Source organism: Pseudophryne corroboree, chromosome 5 (assembly GCF_028390025.1).
Source record: "Pseudophryne corroboree isolate aPseCor3 chromosome 5, aPseCor3.hap2, whole genome shotgun sequence".
In the NCBI taxonomy this organism is placed as follows: domain Eukaryota; kingdom Metazoa; phylum Chordata; class Amphibia; order Anura; family Myobatrachidae; genus Pseudophryne; species Pseudophryne corroboree.
The window spans coordinates 561,059,933-561,084,712 of NC_086448.1; the positions used below are offsets into that span (position 1 = coordinate 561,059,933).

Sequence of the window (24,780 nt, forward strand, 5' to 3'; positions counted from 1 at the left end):
AGTGATGCTTTGCATTCACTTACTTTTAGAACATCTTCTAGGTGTGTGATTTCCTGGTACAATTCTTGATATTCTGTATATTGGTCTTTACAAGGCTCTAGGGTCAGGAGAAGTCCTTGCAAAGATTCTTCTAAACTTCCATCTAAATAGGACCCTGTGGCTTCAGCTTCACTGCACATGGAGCAATCAGATGGGAATCTCTGTGGAACAGCAGGTATTTCGGTTGATGTAAGCCTTCTTACCAGCTGTTTAGTGATATTCCCTTCACTATTGTCCAGCTCCACAGGCTTCAGCTCAGAAGCTTCATCTGAGTCTTGCAAAATTGACACGGAGACATTTGAATCCACAAACATTTTATCATCCGCATTGGGTGGATAACTTTGGCAAGCAGACACATCTGACTTATCTCCTACTAAGGCTTCCTCGCCTTCACAGACAGACTCTGTATGGGACTGTGAGTCCTGCATTCGACTACATGACTCTGCTAAAGTCAAATCGTCCTTCAAGGGCTCCTCTGACGACAGGTCACTGAGGTTATGTTCTGGTGGGGTGACAGTGATTTCAGGATTGGAGTAGCCCAGAGAGGAAGAGGGAGTAGATCTGGGTGGTGTAGAGTCACCATTAGGCAAGTCATCAAAACTTAGGGAGAGGGCTCTTTTATCAATGGATTCCACGCCACAATCGAAAACATCATCTTGCAAATTGGACTAGAAATAAAAAAAAATGCACCATATAAATGACATTTTCATTATTATATGTAATTGAAATGTATGAAGCAGCAGCTTAGCGAAGACAGGCCCTTTCAAGAAGCACACAGAACGCTACTAACAATTTGCTGTGCATTTTCTTGCTAGTTCCAGAAACTATGAATTACTCCCAAGTATGTAAAGACATACATTTTATTAGTGAAAAAGGAAATGACCAAATATCCTCCAAGTGTTATATGTTACCATGGAGCGTTATTGTCATAAGACCTAACAATGCAGTGTATTGCAATCAATACTATACTAACAGTCGAGACATCATCATTTCTGGAAATAGCAAATTAACTATTTCAATATAAAAAGACAATGTATAATAAAACAAATATAGAGCACAATAATGAAACATTGTAGAAAAAAATCTGTTAAGCGAGTTAATAAAATTATTACTTAAATATTACGATATAAAAACACTTGACAAGAAAATAATCACATTTGTAGCAAACAAACGCAAAAATAAAAAAAGATGATAACGCATGAGAATAAATCCAAACTGTAATAAACTGTCAAAAAAGAGATTGAATGGTCTAAGAAAGCCATTAGAATGGCAGACTCTTGGCCTCAACCGTCTAGTGTTTTCTTTATAGAAAACATATGATTGCAACGTTTTATCCCACCCAAAAAATGATACACTGTATATATATACACAATGCACTATGTTTTCTCTACACTGCATATTTATTTTATTGGTATGCAGTTTTCTTGTCTTATAAGTTAACATGGCATGCAGTAATGCAGCATTTTTTTCTTTTCTTATCTATGAAGGGCCAAAAAATAAAGCAACGTGATCAAAGACCAAAACTAAATCTGTGATACAATACAAGGTATAATACAAAATATTGTATGACAATCATTCTTTTTCATCCTAATAATATGACAAAAAGAATTACAAGCATAAAGTACCAGCCAATACACTCCTAACTGCCATGTTACACTGTGGGGCAGATGTATTAAGCCTGGAGAAGTGATAAAGTAGAAGGTGATAACGCACCAGCCAATCAGCTCCTAACCGTCAAGTTACAGGCTGAGTTTGAAAAATGAGTTAGCAGCTGACTGGCCGATGCGTTATCACCTTCCACTTTATCACTTCACCAGGCTTTATACATCTGCCCCTTTGGTTGAAAAATGACAGCAGTTGATTGGTTGGTACTTTATCTTACTCTACTTTATCACTCTCCAATGCTTAGTACATCTACCTCATAATGTATTCAAACAGATACCAGTAAAATGACCGGAAGATGAAGCATCGGGCCAGGCCCATTTGAGTTGTTTTGCAAGACCGCTTTTATTGGTGGACAGTAGGGTCCGTAATTCAGGGTCCACCAGTGTCCAAGTCATACTCATGCCATGGTACGCGGGGCCAGCACATGTGATATGAGTTGCAGTCATTTATGTATGAATAGCACACAGTGCAGCCAATGCTTGATATTGTTCAGCGAACAGTACCTTGCTACATTCAAAGAAACTCTAATTGGCTGCTAGAGGTTATTGTAGCAAAGAAGCAAGACAACACTCTTACCGGCTGCATTGCATGATATATGTGAATTACATTGTGCAGCGAGCAACACAGCCTGCACTGTGCATCTTTCATGACCATTGCTGGGTAGTGAACAGGTAGATAGTAAGTGATGCCCCAGGAAAATGAAGAGTGGAATTGCAGCACCAGGGCCCTCGCTGTGGCCTTTGAAATAGATCGGTTTCTTTGTGATAAAACCAGAGAACCATCTGGCCCTATGATTTACTTACTGTACAATAGCATGCATTCTATTCCTTACAGAAAGATGAAAACAGCATAAAAATAAAACACGATGGCATGCATGAGAGCTCATCAACAATCTCAGGAGAGAAGCACACAGATCCACCCAACGTATAACTCACATATCTCTCTCGGCCTGAGCCTGGCCTCAGCCTGAGAGATGGAAGGTCACTAAAAGAGCGACTGCGTTGGAGCTTGTCAAAGAAAGTCTCCTGCAGTACATCCATAACTGACAGTCGCAGTGTGTTCTGTGGAGGGTTCAGCCATTTCTTCAGCAGGTTAAAAGCAAACGGGATGTTAGTAATCAGTGCAGAGAACAGGACGGAAAGGTTTTTTTCATTTTGAAAAAAAATGTAAAAAATCATGATGCTTGTGTGATATGGAAGCGGTGTTTAGAAAACAATTATTTATCTAGAGAGGTGCCTGGCTGCAGCAGAACAGTGCAATGGGCAGCAGGTGTTATAGTTCTATCTTAAAGAGTAATACTTTCTACCAGTCAATCAAAATCATGACTAGGGGGTATATGGGCAGTGCACTGTGAGAGATGCAATCACCACTAACTGTGGGCTTATTCACAGTGTCCTATAACATACACTGTGCATAACGCTTTAGATTTTCATTGCAAAGCACAGAAACAAACTTTCTGAAAAAGTCACTAATATAGACTGCAGGCAGTAGATAAAAAGTTACAGGATGGCAGAACATGACTTACGAAGAAGGAATGGTCTTTAAATGTCGGGGTTTCTGGAGTGCCCTGGCTGTATATGGAGACTCTTCTTTGGACTGCGGATGCTTTGTTGACATTGCCTGTGGATGGTGTCAGGTCCTCTGTGTCAAATGGGCTGCAAAACAAAAAGCAGAAATAACATTGGTCTTCCATCATGACAATGCTTTGATATATTATATATAAGCAGTGTCACAGCGGCACTCCGGCTAAAGACGGACTCCACACGGCTAAGTGTTAGACCAGCGTTTCAGCTCTAATAAACACATGCCAAGATCTAATGAACATGGGCCCTGATTCAGCATGAAATGTTGTGGTGTGGAAATCGCTATTCGGCGATTTCCGTACATCTGCGCGTGCACGGATCTGCTACGCGAGGACTAATGGGCCCTACACACTGGCCGATTGGCCGCCTAGGTGCCCGAAGAGGGAGGGGGAAGGGGGGGTGAAGTTTCTTCACTCCCCCCATCACCCGGCCCAATATAGCTCTGCATGCTAATGTGGACGATATTGTGCATATTGGCTTGCAGGCATAAACGAGCGCGGCGCCGCGCATCGATCATCGTTGGTGCATACACACTGAAAGAGATCGAGATCGTTCATATCTTTCAGTGTAATTGGCAAGTGTGTAGGGCCCATTAGGGGTCTATTCAATTGGATCCAACAATGCAGTATTCATTTTGCGGGCAAATCCAACTGGTTTTGGACGTTTTCAACAATGCCAATCCGACTTTTCTTTTAAAGTCGGAGTGACATTGTCGAAAATGGGACTAAAACCTGTTGGATATGGCCGCAAATCTGTTTTCTGATAAGTCAAAAAAACTCAGCTTCATTGAATATCAAATCATGATTCAACCTAAAAAAGTCGGAAACTACAGTCTTTCCGACTAGACGGCAGCTCCGACTTCAATTGAATAGACCCATTAGATTGTGATCGCATTTGAGGGGGAGCAGTGACAGGCGTTTTGTGGGCGCAGCCACTGTGACCCAAAACATGGCAGCCTGGCACTTCCCTACAGATGCGAGTGTTTCGCTGTTTAGCAGGGCTGATGGGGGGTGGTCTCGGTATGTGGGAAGGCCTTGCCATGTGCTGGGCGCCCCCCCCCGCACACTAATGGAGGGAGTTGTAGTTTTCCAAATTTTCGCAAAACTACAACTCATGCTGCACAAGGGCCATTGTTCTTTTGATCTTGACAAAAGCTCATTAAGGAGTAAAAGCGCTGATATAACATTTAGCCGCGTGGAGTCCGTCTTTGTTAGCCAGAGTGCCGCCTTGCCACTGCTCTTACCTGTCCCAGCATGAAGCTGGGATCTGCGGAGAGCACCTGGCAAGTATATATGCATACACACACACACACACACACACACACACACACACACACGCACGTTACAAATATATACTTCAAATATATTAACCTTAGGTATGCATATAGGGAAAAGGGATGTAGTACGAGTGGCCGCCGGCATACCGACAGCTGGGTGAGCGCTAATGAGCCCCTTGCAGGCTCGTTGCGCTCACCACGCTGCGGGCAAGGTGTCGCGTTACGCGTGCCATGCTATTTATTCTCCCTCCAGGGGGGTCGTGGACCCCCAAGAGGGAGAATATGTGTTGGCATGCCGGCGGTCGGGATCCCGGCGCCGGTATGCTGGTCGCCGGGATCCGGGCCGGCAGTATACTGAAGACCACCCAGGACAAAGGGTGGCATGCCCACTGTAATGATATTAGACTCAGATTATCTAGAGTCCGTTTTCTCTCTCTAGGACCACAAAAAACAAAATGATACAGGTCTGGGTCTCTGAGAGCATGACCTTGACCAGTCAGGCATTTTCATAATGATTAAGTTACTTGCTTAGAGGCAAAATGGCTTTAAGGTGGCACACACTAAAAGGAGCTCAAATCAAATGACCAATTAACACTTCAGTTACTTACCACCAGGTTACTTCAAGATTAAGTTTTATTGTGCCAAGGTCATTTACATCAACAGCAACAGCTTGAGGATGAGCAGCAAACAAGTCCTTTGTTTCACAAGTAACACTTCCAACCAGCAGATGAGTGGCAATCCCTTTAAGTTCTGTCACCTTAGGAAACAAAGATTATACATATGTAAAAACAGCCTGAACATTAATAAATACAGACGTGTAAAGGTGCATACACACGGAGAGATTTTGACTATGAGAGATTTTGACTGAGCGATTTCCCTTTAACTGGCAGTAGGAGATTTTGACTAACTTTACCAGAGATTTTGACTAACTTTTCCAGCGATTTTGGCTATGGGCGATTTTGGATGCTTTTTCTTTTCCAGCGACATAGCCAAAATTGCCTTGCCCGCAGAGTCTATTTTTAGCAGCGATAGCGACCTGGCGGGGACGCGTATCGCTATCGCTGGCTGTGTACACATGGAGAGATATGCACTAACTTTCTGAGCGATTTTGACTATATAGTCAAAATCGCTCAGTTATATCTCTCCGTGTGTATGCACCCTAAGATTCATTACAAACTGATAGACACAATATCTGTCATCAGCAGTTATATGTGTAAACATAGCATACTATAGCAAATGTCACGGCCAGACAGCCTACATTACAATGTTTACACACTGGCAATTTACCTTAATTGATATCAAACTGTTAATCAGAGGAAGAAAAAACATTTCTTCACCATCCCAACTCTGTTTTCCATTCAGCTCTATTTTGCCTTTTAGTTTCCATCGCTGGCGTCCATACCTCATAAATATCTTAGAAAGTAAAAACAGAAGACAAGGTGCATAATTCGCTTTTATTTATGTAATTTTAATATTCATTAAGTGAAATAAACAACTACTTCTTAGCTTCTGTAACATAAAAGCCTGAAACTTTATCATTGTATGTCAGTTACTCTACATGCTTGTTGAGTGCCATTTCTCATTAAGGGGAACATTTACTAAGCAGTGATAAAAGTGGAGAAGTGAGCCAGTGGAGATGTTGCCACCTAGCAAGCATAACTGCACCTGTTTGGAGGGGGATGACTTGCACATAAACAATCTGCAAATTGGATGCAATGCTGTAATTCGCCAAACATGTATAACACACACACACACCAGGGACGTGCAGTCAGGGGAGGCAGAGCCTCCCCTGTCATTAATGATTAAAATAATATAAAGAAGACACTTATGACACTGATTCTGTGTCATAAGTATCTGCTGTAGCCTTTGCATTATTTTAATCTTTTCTACTTTATTAAAAATGGTTCTAAATTTGTTTCAGAGGCACCGCTCTCGGTGCCTCCAGCTAACAATGATAAGGAGACGGAAGTGGGGGCGGGCTGAGAATCGGGCAATAAAAGCCCATTAACAAAATCCCTATAGGCGGCACCTACTGGAAGTGCCGCTTTGAAACGCCCCTGATTTACACACTGTATACCAATGGCGGTGCCCCCACCCCTGTCATCCCCCCTATCCCCGTCTCCCAGCAACTCACAGCAACAGGGAGCTCAGTGCAGTCCTCCATAGGGGGGCCGGGGGATGATTCTGTCGTCCCCAGGATCCAGCAGCAGCGGTACAGAGGAGAGAGCGCTGCTGCTGGAGGCAGAGTCTGGAGAGAATCATCCCCGACTCCTGCAGGCTGATCCACCGGCGGCCACGGCGCTTCAAGCTCCTCTCCTCCGCTGGCGCTAGTGACAGCACTGGGTAGCGGGAGAGTCAGGACTCTGGAGCTGGACTGTAACAAGCCTGCACAGAGGTTAGTCTGGGGGGTGGGAGAGAGAGGGAGGAGGACAGGAGAGAGCCGTGGTCATCAAGCTGGGTGAGCTATTGAATATATTTGATAAGGTGGGAGTGAAAGATACATTAAATATATAAAGGGTGGTAGGGGGAGGGGTTACTAAATATTTAATGGTTGGGGGGATCATTAAATATTTAAGGGATAAGGATGAGGGGGGACACTAAATATATAAGGGGTGAGGGCAGCACCGTAACTAGGTGTGTGCAGAAGGGGCATTGCCCACAGCGCACACGTAGTTAGAGCGCATATTTCCCCTGCGCTCCCACTGCCCGTCCCTGAGGAGGCTCCGGGTGATTGGGCGGCGGTCGCGGTGTGGAAGTGTCAGTATGTCTCCGCCACACGGCTTCCGGTGTCACCCTAATGTCTGCCCTCATCACAGCGCCACCGCGCCGGCTGACATGGTCCAGCTGGAGGGGATGGCGGGCTTGAAGGCCTCTCCCAGAGATGCAAGACCAGGCAAGTCAGTGTCTCTGTTCGGAGATAGGGGAACCATGCATGTATACTGTATATGAGGTTACAGCAGAGCTACAAGTGTGTCTACTAAGAGGGCTCCGACAGGTCAGGTTTTCAGGATTTCCATGCTTGAGCACAGGTGAATCCGGGGACGCTGTCTGCCGTAATGTGTAAAAAGGGGACGCTGTCTGCCGTAATGTGTAAAAAGGGGACGCTGTCTGCCGTAATGTGTAAAAAGGGGGACTGTCTGCTGTAATGTGTAAAAAGGGAACGCTGTCTGCCGTAATGTGTAAAAAGGGGACGCTGTCTGCCGTAATGTGTAAAAAGGGGACGCTGTCTGCCGTAATGTGTAAAAAGGGGGGCGCTGTCTGCCGTAATGTGTAAAAAGGGCTCTACCTTGTGTAGTGGCGCTACTGTGCGGCGTAATTTGAATAATGGAGACTACTGTGCATCGTAATATGAATTAGTATTATTTTGCGGCCACACCCCTTCTCCATTAAGCCACGCCTCTATATTTTCCACATGCGCCTGCGGCGCACACTGCCCCTGTTTTACATAAAGGGGGGGCGCCGATGCCGTTTCTTGCACACAGCGCCAACATGTCTAGTTACGGCACTGCGTGAGGGTATATATAACATGGACTCACCACTCATATCTAACAGTACAGCGTCCTGGGTGCCCTCCAATGCAGGGGTCAAAGAAAGAGTGATCTGGCAGGGCGGGTCACAGTATAAATAAGGATTAGGCAGTTACATCTGTATACTTCTCAACATTTAAATTTTATGAAAAAAATTTCAGCTGATGTCATACTCACTGCAAATGGGCGCCATTCTGACGTCAGTGGGAGTCTGGGACAGCAGGAAGCATAGCTGCACATGGGGCTTGATGAAGAGTATTTAAGGTAAGCCACAGTTATCTTATTTTACTCTTGATGAAAACTTATGTTATAAAATTAAAACATTGAGAAGTTTAGAGGTGTAACCGCCTTATCAATATTTATACACTGACCGCGAGTGCCGGCAGATCACACTTTGTGTATATATATATATATATATATATATATATACACATATACATATATATAGCAGCGGATTAGCACTCACCCTTCACGATACACGCGGCCCCGGTGCCCTCTGGAATCTGTAGTACATACAGCGACTCCTAGCATGCAGCGGCACTCAGGGAAAAACACTCATGGGTATTCCAAACAAGTGGTATTTATTCCATAGTGTTAAAAAAAAAAAAAGCACCCCGAAACGTTGGATCTGTTTTTTATCACTATGGAATAAATACCACTTGTTTGGAATACCCATGAGTGTTTTTCCCTGAGTGCCGCTGCATGCTAGGAGTCGCTGTATATATATATATATATATATATATATATATATATATATATAGGACTTGCACAGGGGACAGAGGCATGGTGGGCACATCCAGAGACACGGTACTGACATGAGGTACAGAACCCACTGTCTGAAGTGCCTCGGGCCCCCTGAAGGCTTAATCCAGCCCTGGGGCAGCGATCTCCTCTCTTCTCTTGCTCCGGCTCCTGCACCCTGCGGTCCACTCACCGGCCAGCGCAGGCCGCACAGCACTGTAGAAGTGGAACTGCTGGAGGGCGATCAGCCCCGCCATAGGGCGCAGGTTTGTTAATTACTCTCTATTATCGGCTGGCTGTGATCTATGGGGGAGATTGGCGGGAACTTTATTTTGACATGGGTCTAAGCTCACCTATGCTGTACTGGGGACCCAAGGCTGTACTGCGTATATGTTGTATGCTGTATGCATACTGCTGACAAAGTGGGACAGTAATGTGTTCTCCCTAGCATCACCCTCTCCCTGTCACCCACAGCTGTTACCGACTGCTGGCACCCTCTCCCTGTCACCCACTGTTGTCACCCTCTCACTGTCACCCACAGCTGGTATAGACTGCTGGCACCCTCTTCCTGTCACCAGCTTCCTGGCATCACCCTCTCCCTGTCACCCACAGCTGGCACCCTCTCATTGTTACTCACTGCGGCCACCCTCTTCCTGTCACCAGCTCCCTGGCATCACCCACTGCTGTCACCCTGTCCCTGTCATCCACTGCTGTCATACTCTCCCTGGCATCACCCTCTCCCTGTCATCCACTGTATCTCCCCTCTTGTTTTGAGGCCACACCCTCACTGCAAAAGCACAACCAGTTTTCTGGGAGCACGTGTGCCTTCGGCGCATGCAGGGATAGTGACGGTAGCGGGCATCAGCTCGGAGGCGATAGCGGGCTTCGACGGGACTCGGCTGATATTATGGCTGCAGTGCCTCACCAGCCACTGACCTCACCGCACGCCACTGACACACACCCAATTATGCAGATGTAGGTAGCAGAAATGCTGCAATCCAATAGCAGGACTACACTATACTGAACTTTTTGTTTTGTTTTAAATAAAGCAAGATTTCTACCATTTTTATGTAGGGCGCTAGGTACTGGAGTTACAACTCCATTTTGCAGACAATTTAATTTCCCGCTATGATTCTTAAAATCATGAAGTCCAAAGAATTTCTACACTTTTATCACTGAAATATATATTAATAAAATAACACTTTATAGGACAGTTTTGGTAATGGTAACCCTTTGTGTGCATGCAAGCAGCCAATAGAACAAAAAACCTTTAGAGGGGTTCCTTCCACTACTCATACAAGAACAATGTGACAAAAAGAATATGGATAATGATAACCACAGGCACTCAAAAAAGATATGTGACAAAACATATGAGGATAATTTTATACGTCCCTTTTCATAAGGTGCAGATCAATATGGAATACATGTTCTTCCTCCAAGTAAATAGATGGAAAATCCTAATCCATTATGGCAGCGTCGTTTCTGCAATCCTACTAGTTGATTATTTAAGGGATATCCCTTTAACGTATAACTCAAACAAAGCGTAAAAGCATATACATACTGTAGGGTGGAATTCAATTGTTTGAAAAGTCGGTTGGGTGTCTGTTTTTTCATGTCTATTAGATAGGAAAAAACAGACTCCCAACTGACTTTTCAAACAACTGAATACCCCCCATAGTGTCATTCTTTTTTTTAATTGAATAGATAAAAAGATGAACAGTACAAGTAAAAACAGTTGCAATGTGTAGTTTGCACAAATTGACACAAAGTGCCTAATTCAGACCTGTTCGCTCACTAGGGTTATTTTGCAGTCCTGAGTTCACATAGTCGCTGCCCATAGGGGAGTGTATTTTCGCTTTGCAAGTGTGCAAACACATGTATAGCAGAGCTGTACAAACAGATTTTGTGCAGTCTCCGAGTAGCGCAGGACTTACTCAGCTGCTGCGAACACTTCAGCCTGGAAATGACATCAGGAACCCTCCCTGAAAACGCTTGGACACGCCTGCGTTTTTCCAAACGCTCCCAGAAAACGGTCAGTTGACACCCACAAACGCCTTCTTCCTGTCAATCTCCTTGCGAACGCCCGTGCGAACTGATCCTTCGCACAAACCCATTGCTGAGCGGCTATATGCTTCGTACCCGTGCGATGCGCTCGATCGCACCTGATCGCCCGCTGTACAAAAACGGAGCCTAGCGATCAAGTCTGAATTACCCCCAAAGTGCATAGGTGGAAATCATTAAGTGGGGAGAGTAGAAAGCAATTACCAGCAATGCACACCGTCAACTTACCTGCTTTGCCTTGAAAAAGACCCAAGGATTGGGTGGAAACGTGTGGGCTCTACTTTGGTGGTCTTCCTGAGCGGTGGAGAAGAATTTCTGAACCATGGAGGGGTGCTCCATGGGAAAATAACAACATGCTTGACAGAACTGGTGTGCAACCATTCTGAAAGCATTGCTGGTAATTGCTTTCTACTCTTCCCACTTAAGGATTTCCATCTATCCACTTTGTGTCAATTTGTGCAAACTATACCTTGCAACTGTTTTTACTTGTACTGTTCATCTTTTTATTTGTTCAATTAAAAAAAAAAAAGAATTACACTATGTATATGCCTTTATGCTTTGTTTGAGATACACATTAAAGGGATATTTATTTTATTCATTTATTTATTAACAGTTTGTTATATAGCGCAGCATATTCCATTGCACTTTACAATTAGAACAACAGTAACAGAACAAAACTGGGTAAAAACAGACAGACATGAGGTAGGAAGGCCCTGCTCGCAAGCTTACAATCTATAGGACATCCCTTGAAGTTTTCAACTAGGAGAATTGCAGAAACGGCGCCGTCATACTGGTTTAGGATCTTCCATCTAGTTCAGTGATGGCTAACCGTGACACTCCAGCTGTTGTTGAACTACACATCCCAGCATGCCCTGCATCAGTTTTAGCAAGGCCAAATAGCAAAACTGTAGCAGGGCATGCTGGGATGTGTAGTTCAACAACAGCTGGAGTGTCAAGGTTAGCCATCACTGATCTAGTTACTTGGAGGGAGGATATATTCCATATTGATCTGCACCTGATGAAAAGGGACGTTTAAAATTTTCCTCATATGTTTTATCACATCATTTTTGAGTGCCTCTGTTAATCATTACCCTTATTCTTTTTGTCACATTATAGAAAAAAGGCATTTTATAGTCAGATTATTTTTAGTCAAATGGTACACTACAAAAAAATAAAAGTTATACACGTTTGTACAGTACATACAGGATATAATAAATAAGCAGTTTTAAAGAAGAAAATAAAAATAAATTACCTACTCACTAAAACATTTGTTAAGCATGATGGTTTATGGTAATTTACCCATGTCCATATTTCAACTTTCATGTCAGAATATATTCGATAATTATTTGAAAAATTATAAAGTTATTAAAATGAATATTAAAAACACATGTAAAATCTTAACCAAGTATGTGCTCGCTTGGGGCGTGGCCACGGCGGTGAAGGAGTAGGCAGCGGATCCCGGGGGCTCCCCGATTTTATAACTCCTGCACCCATCCTGTGTCCCTCCGGAGTGTCTACCCCCCGGTGCTGGTCCCCCCTCACCTCCGAGCAGCGGCGGGCACCTTTGTCCGGGATCTCTGGATGCTGGCTGGCCGCAGCGGACGACTTCCGGCATTGCGGCCTGTGACTCCTCCGGATCCCCGGCCTCGAGTTTGGCGCTCCCGGCCGCGCGGCTCCAGGGCCCTCTTGACGGACGGACGAACGGGCGGGCGGCGCTGTCTGGTGCTGGGCACATTGCAGGAGACACTGAAGGCCCTCCTGTACCTGGCTGAAGGGGACCTGAGACTCCTGGCTGGACAATAAGGCGCAGGTACTCCAGTGAAGGGGTGAAGTGCTTAAAAGCCCGGGGGCCATTTTGGGTGCAGTTCCATAGACAGCCTCCGCACACAGCTCTCCCTGTCTACCCTGCAAGGACTGCATGCACACTGCAACTCAATGCACTATTGTGTTACACTAATAGCTCACAGTGTATTACACACCAATACCCTGCTTCTACCTGGAATTTGCTGCAGGACATTCTCCCCTCAACAACATCAATATCATATACTATTTTTTATTTTTACACAAAGCCTGTGCTCTTGTCCATTGATATTTTGACCCAAAGATCCGTCACGGCTGCTTCCCGGCTTTAAAAGCATATAACCTGCTGTCTTCTAATTATACTTTATACTACAACTCTACCCGGAGGAGTGGGTGACCGACATCTGTCAATATGGTTAAGGGCGGCCAGAGTGCGGCCGCGGCCAAACTAGAAAGATTTGCTAGGCAACCCAACCCCAGGGGGTCATCGGCTCCACCTCAGGGTGCCTCTCCAACACACTCAAGCTCCCCTCCTGCGTCTACCGCCAACTCCCCAACGGCAGCGGAGGCGCCGTCTATTCAGCAGGTGTTGGAGGCTATAGCCGGTAGTGAGCAGCGTCTCTCCGATAAGATGGAAAAGGTGCAGTGCGACCTCTCCTTACTTCGACAAGATGTTCAGCGTATACGTGAGAGAGTGGGTGAGGCGGAGACGCGTCTCCAACTTGGAGGATGTGTGTGGCCCCCTCAAGCAATCCGTGTCCGCAGTGACCCAGCAGGTCTCATCTCTCCAAACCAAGCTCCTAGACATGGAGGGTCGACTGCGCAGAAACAATGTCCGATTTGTGGGTCTGCCTGAGAGAGAGGAGGGCTCGCAGCCGGAGGACTTCCTCGAATCCTGGCTCAAAGAGATCTATGGTGCTGAGTCCTTTACAGCACAATTCACGGTGGAGCGAGCGCATAGGATACCATCTCGGCCGCTACCTCCTGGTGCCCCTCCTCGCACCTTCATCGCCAAATTCCTGCACTATAAGGATCGTGACTCGGTCCTCCGCCTTGGCCGTACGAAGGGCCCATTGGTCCGCAACGGAGTCAGAGTGTCGGCCTTCCCGGACTTTGCCGCGGACGTCCAGAAGGACAGGGCCCAGTTTATGCCTATCAAACGACGTCTGCGGGACCTCAACCTCTCATATTCCATGCTGTTTCCCTCTCGGCTCCGAGTGGTGGCGGATGGGGAGACCAAGTTCTTTAATTCTCCTAGAGAGGCGGCCCAGTGGCTGGACGGATATGCGCCGGGTGCCCGTCAGCTAGCTCCGGACTGATTCCCTGCGCTGAAGATGCTGGGATCTTGACCACCGGAGGAGACGACCACAATTCAGGGGAGCCCCCCACCTTTTGCATTGGTGGCTCAAGACTTTTCACGTTCAAGTGCTACTGGTTAAGAGGGTTTAGGTTAAGTTGAGAATCTGGGCCTTCTTAACATTTGGTAGTTGGGTTTGGCGTTTTGGGATATAAGTATGCCAGAGTTCGGGGTGGTGTACGGGGAGGGGAGGGATGGTTGGGAAGCTGCTAGTTGCGGCTCTTCTTGTTGTTTTTGGTTTTCTTTCTTTAGTTTATTATTTTTCATATCTAAGTTTTTTCTGAAACTAGGATGTTTGATATACCAGATATTATGGCTTATAACGCAGAGCTCTTATGAGATATATGTTGCTATGGCTAGTGGTGCTGATTTTTGGATATATATTGTGAGATGTCTATCCGTGTGGCACATCGAGTATACCTGGGGTCATGAGTAACTTGAAATTTCTGGCATGGAATGTCCGGGGTCTAAATAACAAAATCAAACGTTCTTTGGTTCTAAATATGATTAGGAAATATGACCCGGATATTGCATGCCTTAGCGAGACCCATTTGCAGGGAAATAGGTTGTTATCTCTAAGACGGGCCTGGGTGGGATGGGCTTACCATGCCTCTCATTCCTCCTTCTCCAGGGGTGTGTCTGTTCTGATTAAAAAAACGGTGCAATTTGAGTTAATATCGGTCAAAACTGACACGTATGGCAGATTTGTATTTCTGGAATGCAAACGGAGTTCCCAGCCCTATTACATTTTAGCAGTGTATGTCCCCCCTCCTTTTTCATACGCTGTATTGCAGCAAGCTGCATCTTTTATAGCTTCCTCCCCTACCACTCCGGTGATATGTCTGGGCGACTTTAACAATATATTAGATGTCTCTTTGGACCGATGGCGGTCTCCGAATGATGTGATGGTGGGTAGTGGTTCTACCAAATTTGCTGATTTCTTGAATAATTTACAATGGGTAGATGTGTGGAGGCTTCGCCACCCTGCAGTCCGTCAGTTCTCCTGTTTCTCCAGCACATATGGCTCCTTTTCTAGAATAGACCTTGTACTGGTGTCCCCCGCCCTTATCCCTGCAATCACTGACGTCCGCTACGAGGCCCGAGGGATCTCTGACCATTCCCCTTTGCTGATGACTCTCGCTGTGAAGGGTCAGAGGGGACACTCTTATTGGAAGTTGCACCCTTCTTGGCTGACTCAGCTAGGTGACTGCGGTGACCTGGAGACTCAGTGGGAGGGTTACTTTAGCGACAACACAGGATCTGCCCCGGGAACTATGGTATGGGATTCATTCAAGGCTTTTCTGAGGGGCTCTTATATAGGACGCATAGCAGCTCATAAAGTGTCATCTAGAGAAAGGGAAAAGGCCCTGGAGAGTGACGCCAGAGATTTAGAGTCCCAATACTTGCTAGATGGTACCCCCACGACGAAAGCATGTTGGCTGGTGGCCCAGTCGGCCTGGCTTGCCCACCTGTCCGATAAAAACTCACGGTCCCTCCTCTTTAGGGCCACTAATATCTATATGCAGGCTGATAGGACGGGTGGCCTCCTGGCCCGGCTGATACATCAGGATCGTCCTGGGACTGTAATTACACAAATGTCCGATGGGGATGGGTCCTTTGTTGACACCACGCCGGACATTGCGCAGTTATTCCGATCCTATTACACCAAGGTTTATAGCTCACAGTCGACATGCTCCACTATGGATCTCTCCTACTATTTGGCGGGTATTCCGCTTCCCGCGCTCCCCTCTGAGGCCCGTGAGGTACTGGAAGCGCCCTTGACACTCGCGGAGGTGACTGCGGCTATTGGTGTGTCCCCCAATGGCAAGGCCCCGGGGTGTGACGGAATTCCCTCAGAGGTATACAAAACTCATGTTGATTTTTTCGGGCCCAGGCTCCATGCCTTATACCTAGATATATTTACCAATAATGAACTTCCCCCCTCTATGTCAGAGGCAATTATAATAGTGATCCCAAAGCCCGGTAAGGACCCTAGGTCTCCGGACTCCTATAGACCGATATCCCTAATCCCCACCGACGCTAAGATCCTGGCAAAGATATTGGCAGTACGACTTAACACAGTGATCACCTCCCTCGTTCATCCAGACCAGACTGGCTTCATGCCTGGGAAGTCCACGTCTATTAACCTACGTAGACTGTATACCATTTTACAACTCCCACATGACTTCCCTTCTGACTCGGCTGTGGTCTCGCTGGACGCGGCCAAGGCCTTTGACAGTATTGAATGGGCTTATTTATGGGAGGTGATGTCTTGTATGGGCTTTGGGCCCAACTTTATCAGATGGACTAAATTACTGTACCAGCATCCGAGTGCCAGGATCTTGGTAAATGGCTATGTATCCCCCTCCTTTCAATTGTCCCGGGGTACCAGACAGGGCTGCCCCCTATCCCCCGCACTGTTTGCTTTGGCCATCGAACCCTTGGCCTGTTTGGTACGATCGCACCCAGATATTGTGGGAATTTGCACGGGCTCACGCGAGGATAGGATAGCACTTTATGCCGACGACATGTTATTATTTTTGCAAGACTACGCCAGGTCAATGCCCGTTCTGCTGCGTGTGATTGAGGACTTTGGTGCTCACTCGGGCCTTCAGATCAACTGGTCTAAATCATATATTATGCCAGTCATAGGCCCCCCTCCTACTGTTCCAAAAATTTCCCTACCATTATGTTGGACAATACAATTTAAATACCTCGGAATTCAAATAACTAATGACCCTTCTGATTTCATCCCTCTGAATCTGGACCCGACCATGCAGCAGATCATGTGCAAATCCAAAACCTGGTGTAGGCTTCCACTGACGGTGTCTGGCAGGGTTAATCTCATTAAAATGATCATACTGCCCAAACTTTTATACATTATTCTTCAGTCCCCTGTATATATCTGTAAGGCAGGGGAAAAGAACAGGCGCCATATGGTGTAGTATTTAGGAATAAATGGAGTGATATGTATGTGAATAAAATATAAGTACCGGATAGATTCTTGAGATTAAGCCTGTATATCTCAGATAATTCTTTGTGGCTTTTTCCCCACCAGATAAATTCTTGGGATTTAAGCCTGTATATCTCGGACAATTCTTTGTGGCTGTTCCCCACCTAGGAAATAAAGATCATCGCCATATGGTGTAGTAACCTCAGGTATATCTTGGGGTGCCCCCCCCTTTCTATTTTAAGCGTACCAGATGGAAAATTCAATAAAGCATGTAGGATATATATATATCCATGTAGAACAAGTCGGTCCAGTGATGTGTGATAGCTTGAATCAATCGTCTGCTACTGCCTTGTATATTATCAATAAAGTATTTAATCATTAACAATAATAATACACAAATTCAAAAATAAAATAAATCATAAATCTTAGCTGATTGATATAGGCAGTAGATAGGTCAGTCTACTGCCTATATCAATCAGCTAAGATTTATGATTTATTTTATTTTTGAATTTGTGTATTATTATTGTTAATGATTAAATACTTTATTGATAATATACAAGGCAGTAGCAGACGATTGATTCAAGCTATCACACATCACTGGACCGACTTGTTCTACATGGATATATATATATCCTACATGCTTTATTGAATTTTCCATCTGGTACGCTTAAAATAGAAAGGGGGGGGCACCCCAAGATATACCTGAGGTTACTACACCATATGGCGATGATCTTTATTTCCTAGGTGGGGAACAGCCACAAAGAATTGTCCGAGATATACAGGCTTAAATCCCAAGAATTTATCTGGTGGGGAAAAAGCCACAAAGAATTATCTGAGATATACAGGCTTAATCTCAAGAATCTATCCGGTACTTATATTTTATTCACATACATATCACTCCATTTATTCCTAAATACTACACCATATGGCGCCTGTTCTTTTCCCCTGCCTTACAGAATTGCATGACTGAACATACCCAAGTCATTTTTGAAGAACGGTGCAGCCTCCAAAGAAGCTTGGGAGGTGTCCTCTAACGGAGTGTCTACGACTGACTTAACCTAAGAAATAGCAGAACTTTCTGACGACCAATTACTCTACAGTAAACATTTGAACGTTTGATTAAGCGCACCGACCTAAAAAAACTCTTTTCACATTCCCTGTATATATCTATCCAACATTCTATAGGAAACTAAATAGTGTTTTGTCCTCACTCGTTTGGGCTAACAAACGACCTAGGATACAATTAAATACCCTCACAAGGCTGCGCTCTGATGGCGGCCTAGCTTTGCCTAATTTCCAGATGTATTACTACGCTGCTCAGCTGACTCATATTAGTGTATGGGTGCAGGATTCTGGTGATGATTCCTTGCAGTGTGAGTTTATTCGCTGCTATTTTCCTCACCTCTCTCCTATGCAGGTGCTGCTGAGTGGGAGCGTGGCCCGGTTTCTTCCCCCTATTATTTTTCAGGCCTTAAAGATATGGCGGGCCCTGAGAGACCTCTTAGGGTACGACGACCTGGACCCAGACACCCCCCTTTGGTACTCTGACTGGCTTCCTGAGTTGCATGCGCTTGAGGGACGGGAGGTGTGGGCCCCTAGATCTGTGGTCTCTATTTCCCAACTCTATCTAAATAATTTATTCAAATCCTTTCAGCAACTGAAAGATGAGTTTGGTTTACCTAACTCCTATTTTTTCAGATACCTTCAACTTCGACATGCCCTCCAGTCCCAGTTTGCAGAGTCCCCCCCACGAATCCTCCCATTTCCCATCAAGACTTTTGTAACTACATTGGGTCGAACTAAGATGGTTTCCCTTGCGTATGGATATCTTCTCACCAAACTCCATACGGACCCTTTGACACGTCTCCGTGGAAAATGGGAGGAGGATGTGGGTCTCATGGGTGAGGAGGACTGGGCCCTTGCTCTGGAATACCCTGCTACAGTCACCAAGTCCCTCAGATACCAACAAATCCAATTCTTCATTCTACATAGAACATATATGACTCCAGCTAGACTGGCCTCTTTTGGGACTGGCAGATCTGGCCTCTGCCCTAAGTGCGAGGCGGATATGGGAACATTTTGGCATATGGTGTGGGATTGCCCAAGACTACGGGTGTTCTGGTCGGGGGTTAGGTCAATACTGGAGAGTACGGGAGTGACTGGCGGACTGCTTACCCCACAATTCTGTGTTTTGGGGATAGGAGGCTCTACTTCTGAGACTGGCCCGGTGGATCTATATGCTCACAATGTATGTGCCTTGGCTAAGGTTTGCATTGCGAGGCTCTGGATGGCCCCTAGCGGCCCTTTAGTTTCTGCGCTCAGGACCTTAGTTAATGATACAATATTCAAGGAAAGATATAATTATATGAAACAAAACGCATCAGCCAAATTTGAAAGAGTCTGGTCTCGTTGGCTGGAATCTCCTCACTCCCACCTGGTCCCTCAATCATAGTGGATACCGAAGAGCTATTGTGCCACTGACCTACTGTATAATGATGTATGTTTAGATGGTTGGCAGCTGAGCTCTGCGGGCTCGCCTAATTACATATACGACTGATAAGGTCCTGGTTTAGATGACTATTTCTTACTATGTTTCTTTCTATGTTTCTTACTTCTTTCTTTTTCTTTTTATGTACCCTTTTTTGGGTTAGTTTAAGGGCGAAAAATCCAAAAATGTCATGGTGCTTTATATATTGGTTGCGGATGTTGCAGGCTCAAACGTGCCGATAAACTGTATGTAAACGAGGATGTGATTAATTTGATATATGTGATATGCCGTTGATATGCAATGTCTGTAACTTAATCTCCATATTATTGAATAAAAATTACTTTATTTAAAAAAAGTATGTGCTCGCTTCATATTGGAACGATACAGAGAAGATTAGCATGGCCCCGCCCAGTTCTGATTAGGAATGGCACAAGACAAGGATGCCCTCTCTCACCCCTAATCTTTATTCTCTGTATGGAGGCCCTGGCAGGGTCCATTAGGCTAAATTCAAATATTTCAGGAATCACGGTGGGGGAAGGGAATACAAACTCGCGCTGTTCGCAGACGACTTGTTAGCCATCATATCGAACCCGGTGATATCTATCCCTTGCTTGTTATCAGAGTTGTAAAGATATGGTGCCCTGTCAAATTTTAAAATTAATCTCCCCAAGTCAGTGGCGGTGACTGTATCAGCACCCTCTCAAGCTCTAGACGGCCTTAAACACTCTTTCCCCTTTCACTAGCACCCCTCTAGCTTTAAATAACTGGGGGTAATTTTAAATAAGGACCTAACACACCTTCTTGATGAAAATTATAAAAAATTACTAGCTCCACTCCGATCCGAGTTTCAGGACTGGGGCAACGGGAGACTATCTTGGCTGGGAAGAGCCAGTGTAATTAAAATGAACGTTTTGCAGAGAGTCCTCTACCTCCTACAGACGCTCCTGGTCTCCATTCCCATAGCTTGGTTCAAGGACCTACACCAGGCATTCCCAACCACGGTCCTCAAGGAACACTAACAGTGCAGGTATTAGTGATATCCAAGCTTCAGCACAGGTGACTTAATTAGTAGCTGAGCTATTTTGATTTAACCATCTGTGCTGCAGCCTGGATATCACTAAAACCTGCACTGTTGGTGTGCCTTGAGGACCGTGGTTGGGAATGCCTGACCTACACAATTTAGTTAGAGATTTTGTTTGGGGGGGAACAAAAGACCTCGTTTCCAACATGCCATACTTTTCCGCCGTAAACATATGAAGGTCTGCAGTTACCGCATTTCACACTGAATTATGATGCCATCGTTCTCCATAGGATTATGGAATGGTCACGCTCACATGACACAAAACAATGGGCGCTTATTGAAGGGGCGATGTTACCTGCCCCCATTGCATACTACCCATGGCGCTCAAAGATTCCAAATATCGCACACCACACCATTGGTCCTACACTCTCACGTTGGAATAGACTTAGAGTCCTCCCATACATTTCCTCCAAATACTCCCCTCTGACTCCACTTTTCTATAACCCAGACTTTCCACCGACAGTCTCTGGTCGGGGGTTTGACTCCTGAAAATCAAGGGGGGTGGAACGTGCACGCCAGCTGGTGGAGCGTGGAGAGATTATCCCCTTCCATCCGATGCAATCAAAGTGGAACCTCCCGCCCTCGGAGATCTGGAGGTACCTCCAGCTGAAACACTTTGGGGAGTAATGTCCGCTTAAACATGACTAGACCCCTAACGATTTTCGAGAATATGTGCTTGGACCCGTCTCGCCCGCTATATTTCCTCTCAAAATGTTACAGATTTCTCATTGTTAATAAATTCCCAGACCTTCCTAAGTATACCAGAGATTGGGGCCGCGACCTCCAGACTGATTTATCAGCTGAAGACTGGAAAAAAAGCTTCCAAAACACCTTTGTAAGTTCCACTAGCTATTCAGTTCTCGAAACACAATTCAAAGTTTATCTCGGTGGTACAGCTGTCCCCACACACTGGCCAAGATGGTTCCTGATGTACCAGACACTTGCTGGAGGTGTAACAACGATACGGGATCTCCAATGCATATCTGGTGGGCCTGGTGCAAACTTCGTCCTTTTTGGGATAAAGTCATCGCAATCTCACAATCGATTGCGGGCCCAGAGGTTCCCTCTGAGCCTGCCTTCTGGCTTCTCGACTTTACTATGAGGCCCCTGTCGACCTATAAAAACTCCTTACTGAAGTTTCTCAACAGCGCCGCCAAAGCGGTTATCCCGGTCCGATGGCGATCTACTAAACCACCGACTGTGAGGGAGTGGGTCGACAGAGTGGACTGGTACATGTCCATGGAAGAACTTCGGGTGGCGCCGAATATTCATCAGAGATTCGTGACAATTTGGTCCCCATGGTTGGAATTAAAGTCCTCACAAGCATACGCGACATTCGTGAATTGACCTAAGCCCCACACACCGTTCTCTACTTTTGTTTTATTAACTACCTTATTGCTACACAGCTACAGGTGCTGACATTCTTGTTCTTTGGTCCGACCACACAATGGAAAATCCACACTGCCCCCACCCTTCCCCCCCTCCTTTTCCAGTGATTCTTCTATAGTCCACCCTGTTTTCTTCTTTCTTCCTTCTTTCTTTTTCATTTGTTTTTGTATTACTTGTTGTTATGTTTGGACAGTTTATTAATCAGCAAAACTTGATTTATCTGAGGAAATGCCGCATTTACTTAGACACTGAGTTTATACAGGCATAGCAGGAATTACTAAATTTAACTGACAAAGTTCATATCTATTGAAATGTATTTCTTTGTTGTTCCAGTTAAAATGTGTAAACTGCCTTCTTTATTCTGCACAAAAATCAATAAACATTTATTGGAAGAAAAAAAAAAATCCTAACCAAGTATGAATTGTATTCCTTGTTTTCCATCATACTGTAGTATAGAGACATTTTCACTTAGATTTGTGATAGATATACAAGAAGCCATTTCTTACTGGATGTATGGGCCTGCCCTCAGTTTTTACCTCCTTTTGGGACAATAATTTCTCTACTTAAAGAGAGCTTTCAAGTTGCTGCCGTTAGTAAACTATGAGGTTCTCTATAAGAAACTACTTACTGGAATAGTGCACTTTATTTCCCAACTAAAATGTTCTTTAAAAATAATTTGAAAAAAGAATGTTACAATTAAGGGGGTTATTCAGGTTTGTTAGCAAACCAAAAAGTTAGCAATTGGGCAAAACCATGTTGCACTGTAGGTGGGGCAGATGTAACATGTGCAGAGAGTTAGATTTGGGTGGGTTACACTGTTTCTGTGCAGGGTAAATACTGGCTGCTTTATTTCTAAACTGCAATTTAGATTTCAGTTTGAATACACCCAATCCAAATCTAAATCTCTCTGCACAAGTTATATCTGCCCCACCTGCAGTGCAACATGGTTTTGCCCAAACAACTCTGAATAACCCCCTAAATTCCAGAAGTACAATACTGTGGTAAAGCAATACAATGAACATACCTCCCAACTGTCCCGATTTCAGCGGGACAGTCCCGATATTCAGACACTGTCCCTCATGCGAGTCGCAGTGATTCGCTGGCGGGGGGGGGGGGGGGGACACAGTTGGGAGAACCAGTGATCACAGCTGCTCTGCTTTGCAAAGCAGCCTGTTGTCACTGGACAGATGCCGTGCACATGCACAGGTCATCTGAACAGTGCTGGGAGGAGAGGAGGGGCACGCCCCAAAACATAACTAAAACAAGGGATCGTATCGCGATGCCACGCCCTTCTCTTGAGGCTCTGCCCCTTTTATCGAGGACCCACCCCCTTTTGCAGATTACAAAAGTTAGGAGGTATGCAATGCAGTTCATAACATATTCACAATAAAAAGAGTGTGTAAGTACAAAAATATTTATTTTGACTACTTCTGCAAAGTGTTTTCATTCACAACTGAAGGCAAATAGTTACCAACCTCATACTGGTCTCCTGGACAGAGTCGGGCAAAGCCAGCTAGACCTAAAATTCAAATATTATTATTACTTTAATGTACCAAAAGAAAAAAAGGTTTTTAGAAGCAAATTTGCAATATTAGTTAGCGTTAGATTAGGTCACCAGCCATCCCATACTTCATCAAGATGCTTCCATTCCTCCATGATAATTTACTACATTTATGGAGTGACTAGTTTGTGCTACATGGGAACATTTAAGTCTGTGCAATATAAGCTCAAATTAAACATTTGCGTGGTTAATATTAAGGAAGAAGTTAACATAAATGATCAAACTTAGAATTTTTAGCAGTTTTTTTTAATTGTATATATTGTTGTTTATAGTAAATTGCTGCTTACAAATACACAAAAAAAAAACCCAGACATTTATAGTTTTTATTGGTCTTCACTAATTTGGTTAGACAATCCATCACATTTTTGCCTAAACGACCTGCTAAATTTACTTAGTAAGGCTCCATTTCTAACACTGCATTTAGGTGCACAACTTGTATCTGTCTGGTAGAAGATAAACAATGGCAGCGACTGTGTGATTGGCTGTTGTGAATAAGAGAGTGCAAAGGGCATTTAATACCATGAGAAAAAGTGCAAACTGTCTGTTTCTAGAACTTACAAGCCATGTACCACAAAAAGGAGATTTATGGTAGACTTACCATTGTTAAATCTCTTTCTGCGAGGTACATTGGTTCCACAGGGAAAACATTGCGGTGTAGAGATGGATCTTAATCCAGGCACCAACAGGCTAAAGCTTTAGATTCTCCCAGGATGCATTGTGGGGCCTCCTCTATAACCCCGCCTCCAGGCACTGTGAGCTTAGTTTCGTTAACCAGTCCAATGCAGGAGCAGGTAAAAGAGAAGGTAGATGTTAGTCACATAGAAGCATGTTCTCAGGACAGGAGAAAGGACTAGCAGCTAATGCCATACAAACCCATAAAAGCTAGGTGTGTCAGGGTGGGCGCCCTGTGGAACCAATATACCTCGCAGAAAGAGATTTAACAATGGTAAGTCTACCATAAATCTCCTTTTCTGCAGCGGGGTACTTTGGTTTCCACAGGGAAAACATCGGGGATGTCCTAAAGCAGTTCCTCATGGGAGGGAACGTGCCTTAGCAGGTATGAGAACCCGGCGTCCAAAGGAAGCATCCTGGGAGGCGGAAGTAACAAAGGCATAGAACCTAATGGACGTGTTCACTGAGGACCACATAGCTGGCTTGCACAATTGTTCAGCGGACACGCCTCGGCAGGCCGTCCAAAAAGATCCAACAGACCGAGTAGAATGGGCTTTAATCGCCGCCGGAGCCGGAAGACCAGCCTG

At 45.0% G+C, this 24,780-nt stretch overlaps 1 protein-coding gene across 2 annotated transcripts in view; it reads right to left on the minus strand.

Moving 5' to 3' along the window:
• The window catches only part of RIPOR2 (RHO family interacting cell polarization regulator 2), a 265,938-nt gene that overhangs the window by 128,308 nt on the left and 112,850 nt on the right, over positions 1-24,780 (minus strand). For both annotated transcript variants that reach the window (XM_063923277.1, XM_063923278.1), the window contains exons 9-13: positions 23,436-23,479; positions 5,851-5,976; positions 5,172-5,320; positions 3,230-3,359; positions 24-707 (exon numbers count right to left, since the gene is read on the minus strand). In XM_063923277.1, coding sequence (XP_063779347.1) covers positions 24-707; positions 3,230-3,359; positions 5,172-5,320; positions 5,851-5,976; positions 23,436-23,479 — 1,133 coding nt within the window. The remainder of the gene's footprint in view (positions 1-23; positions 708-3,229; positions 3,360-5,171; positions 5,321-5,850; positions 5,977-23,435; positions 23,480-24,780) is intronic.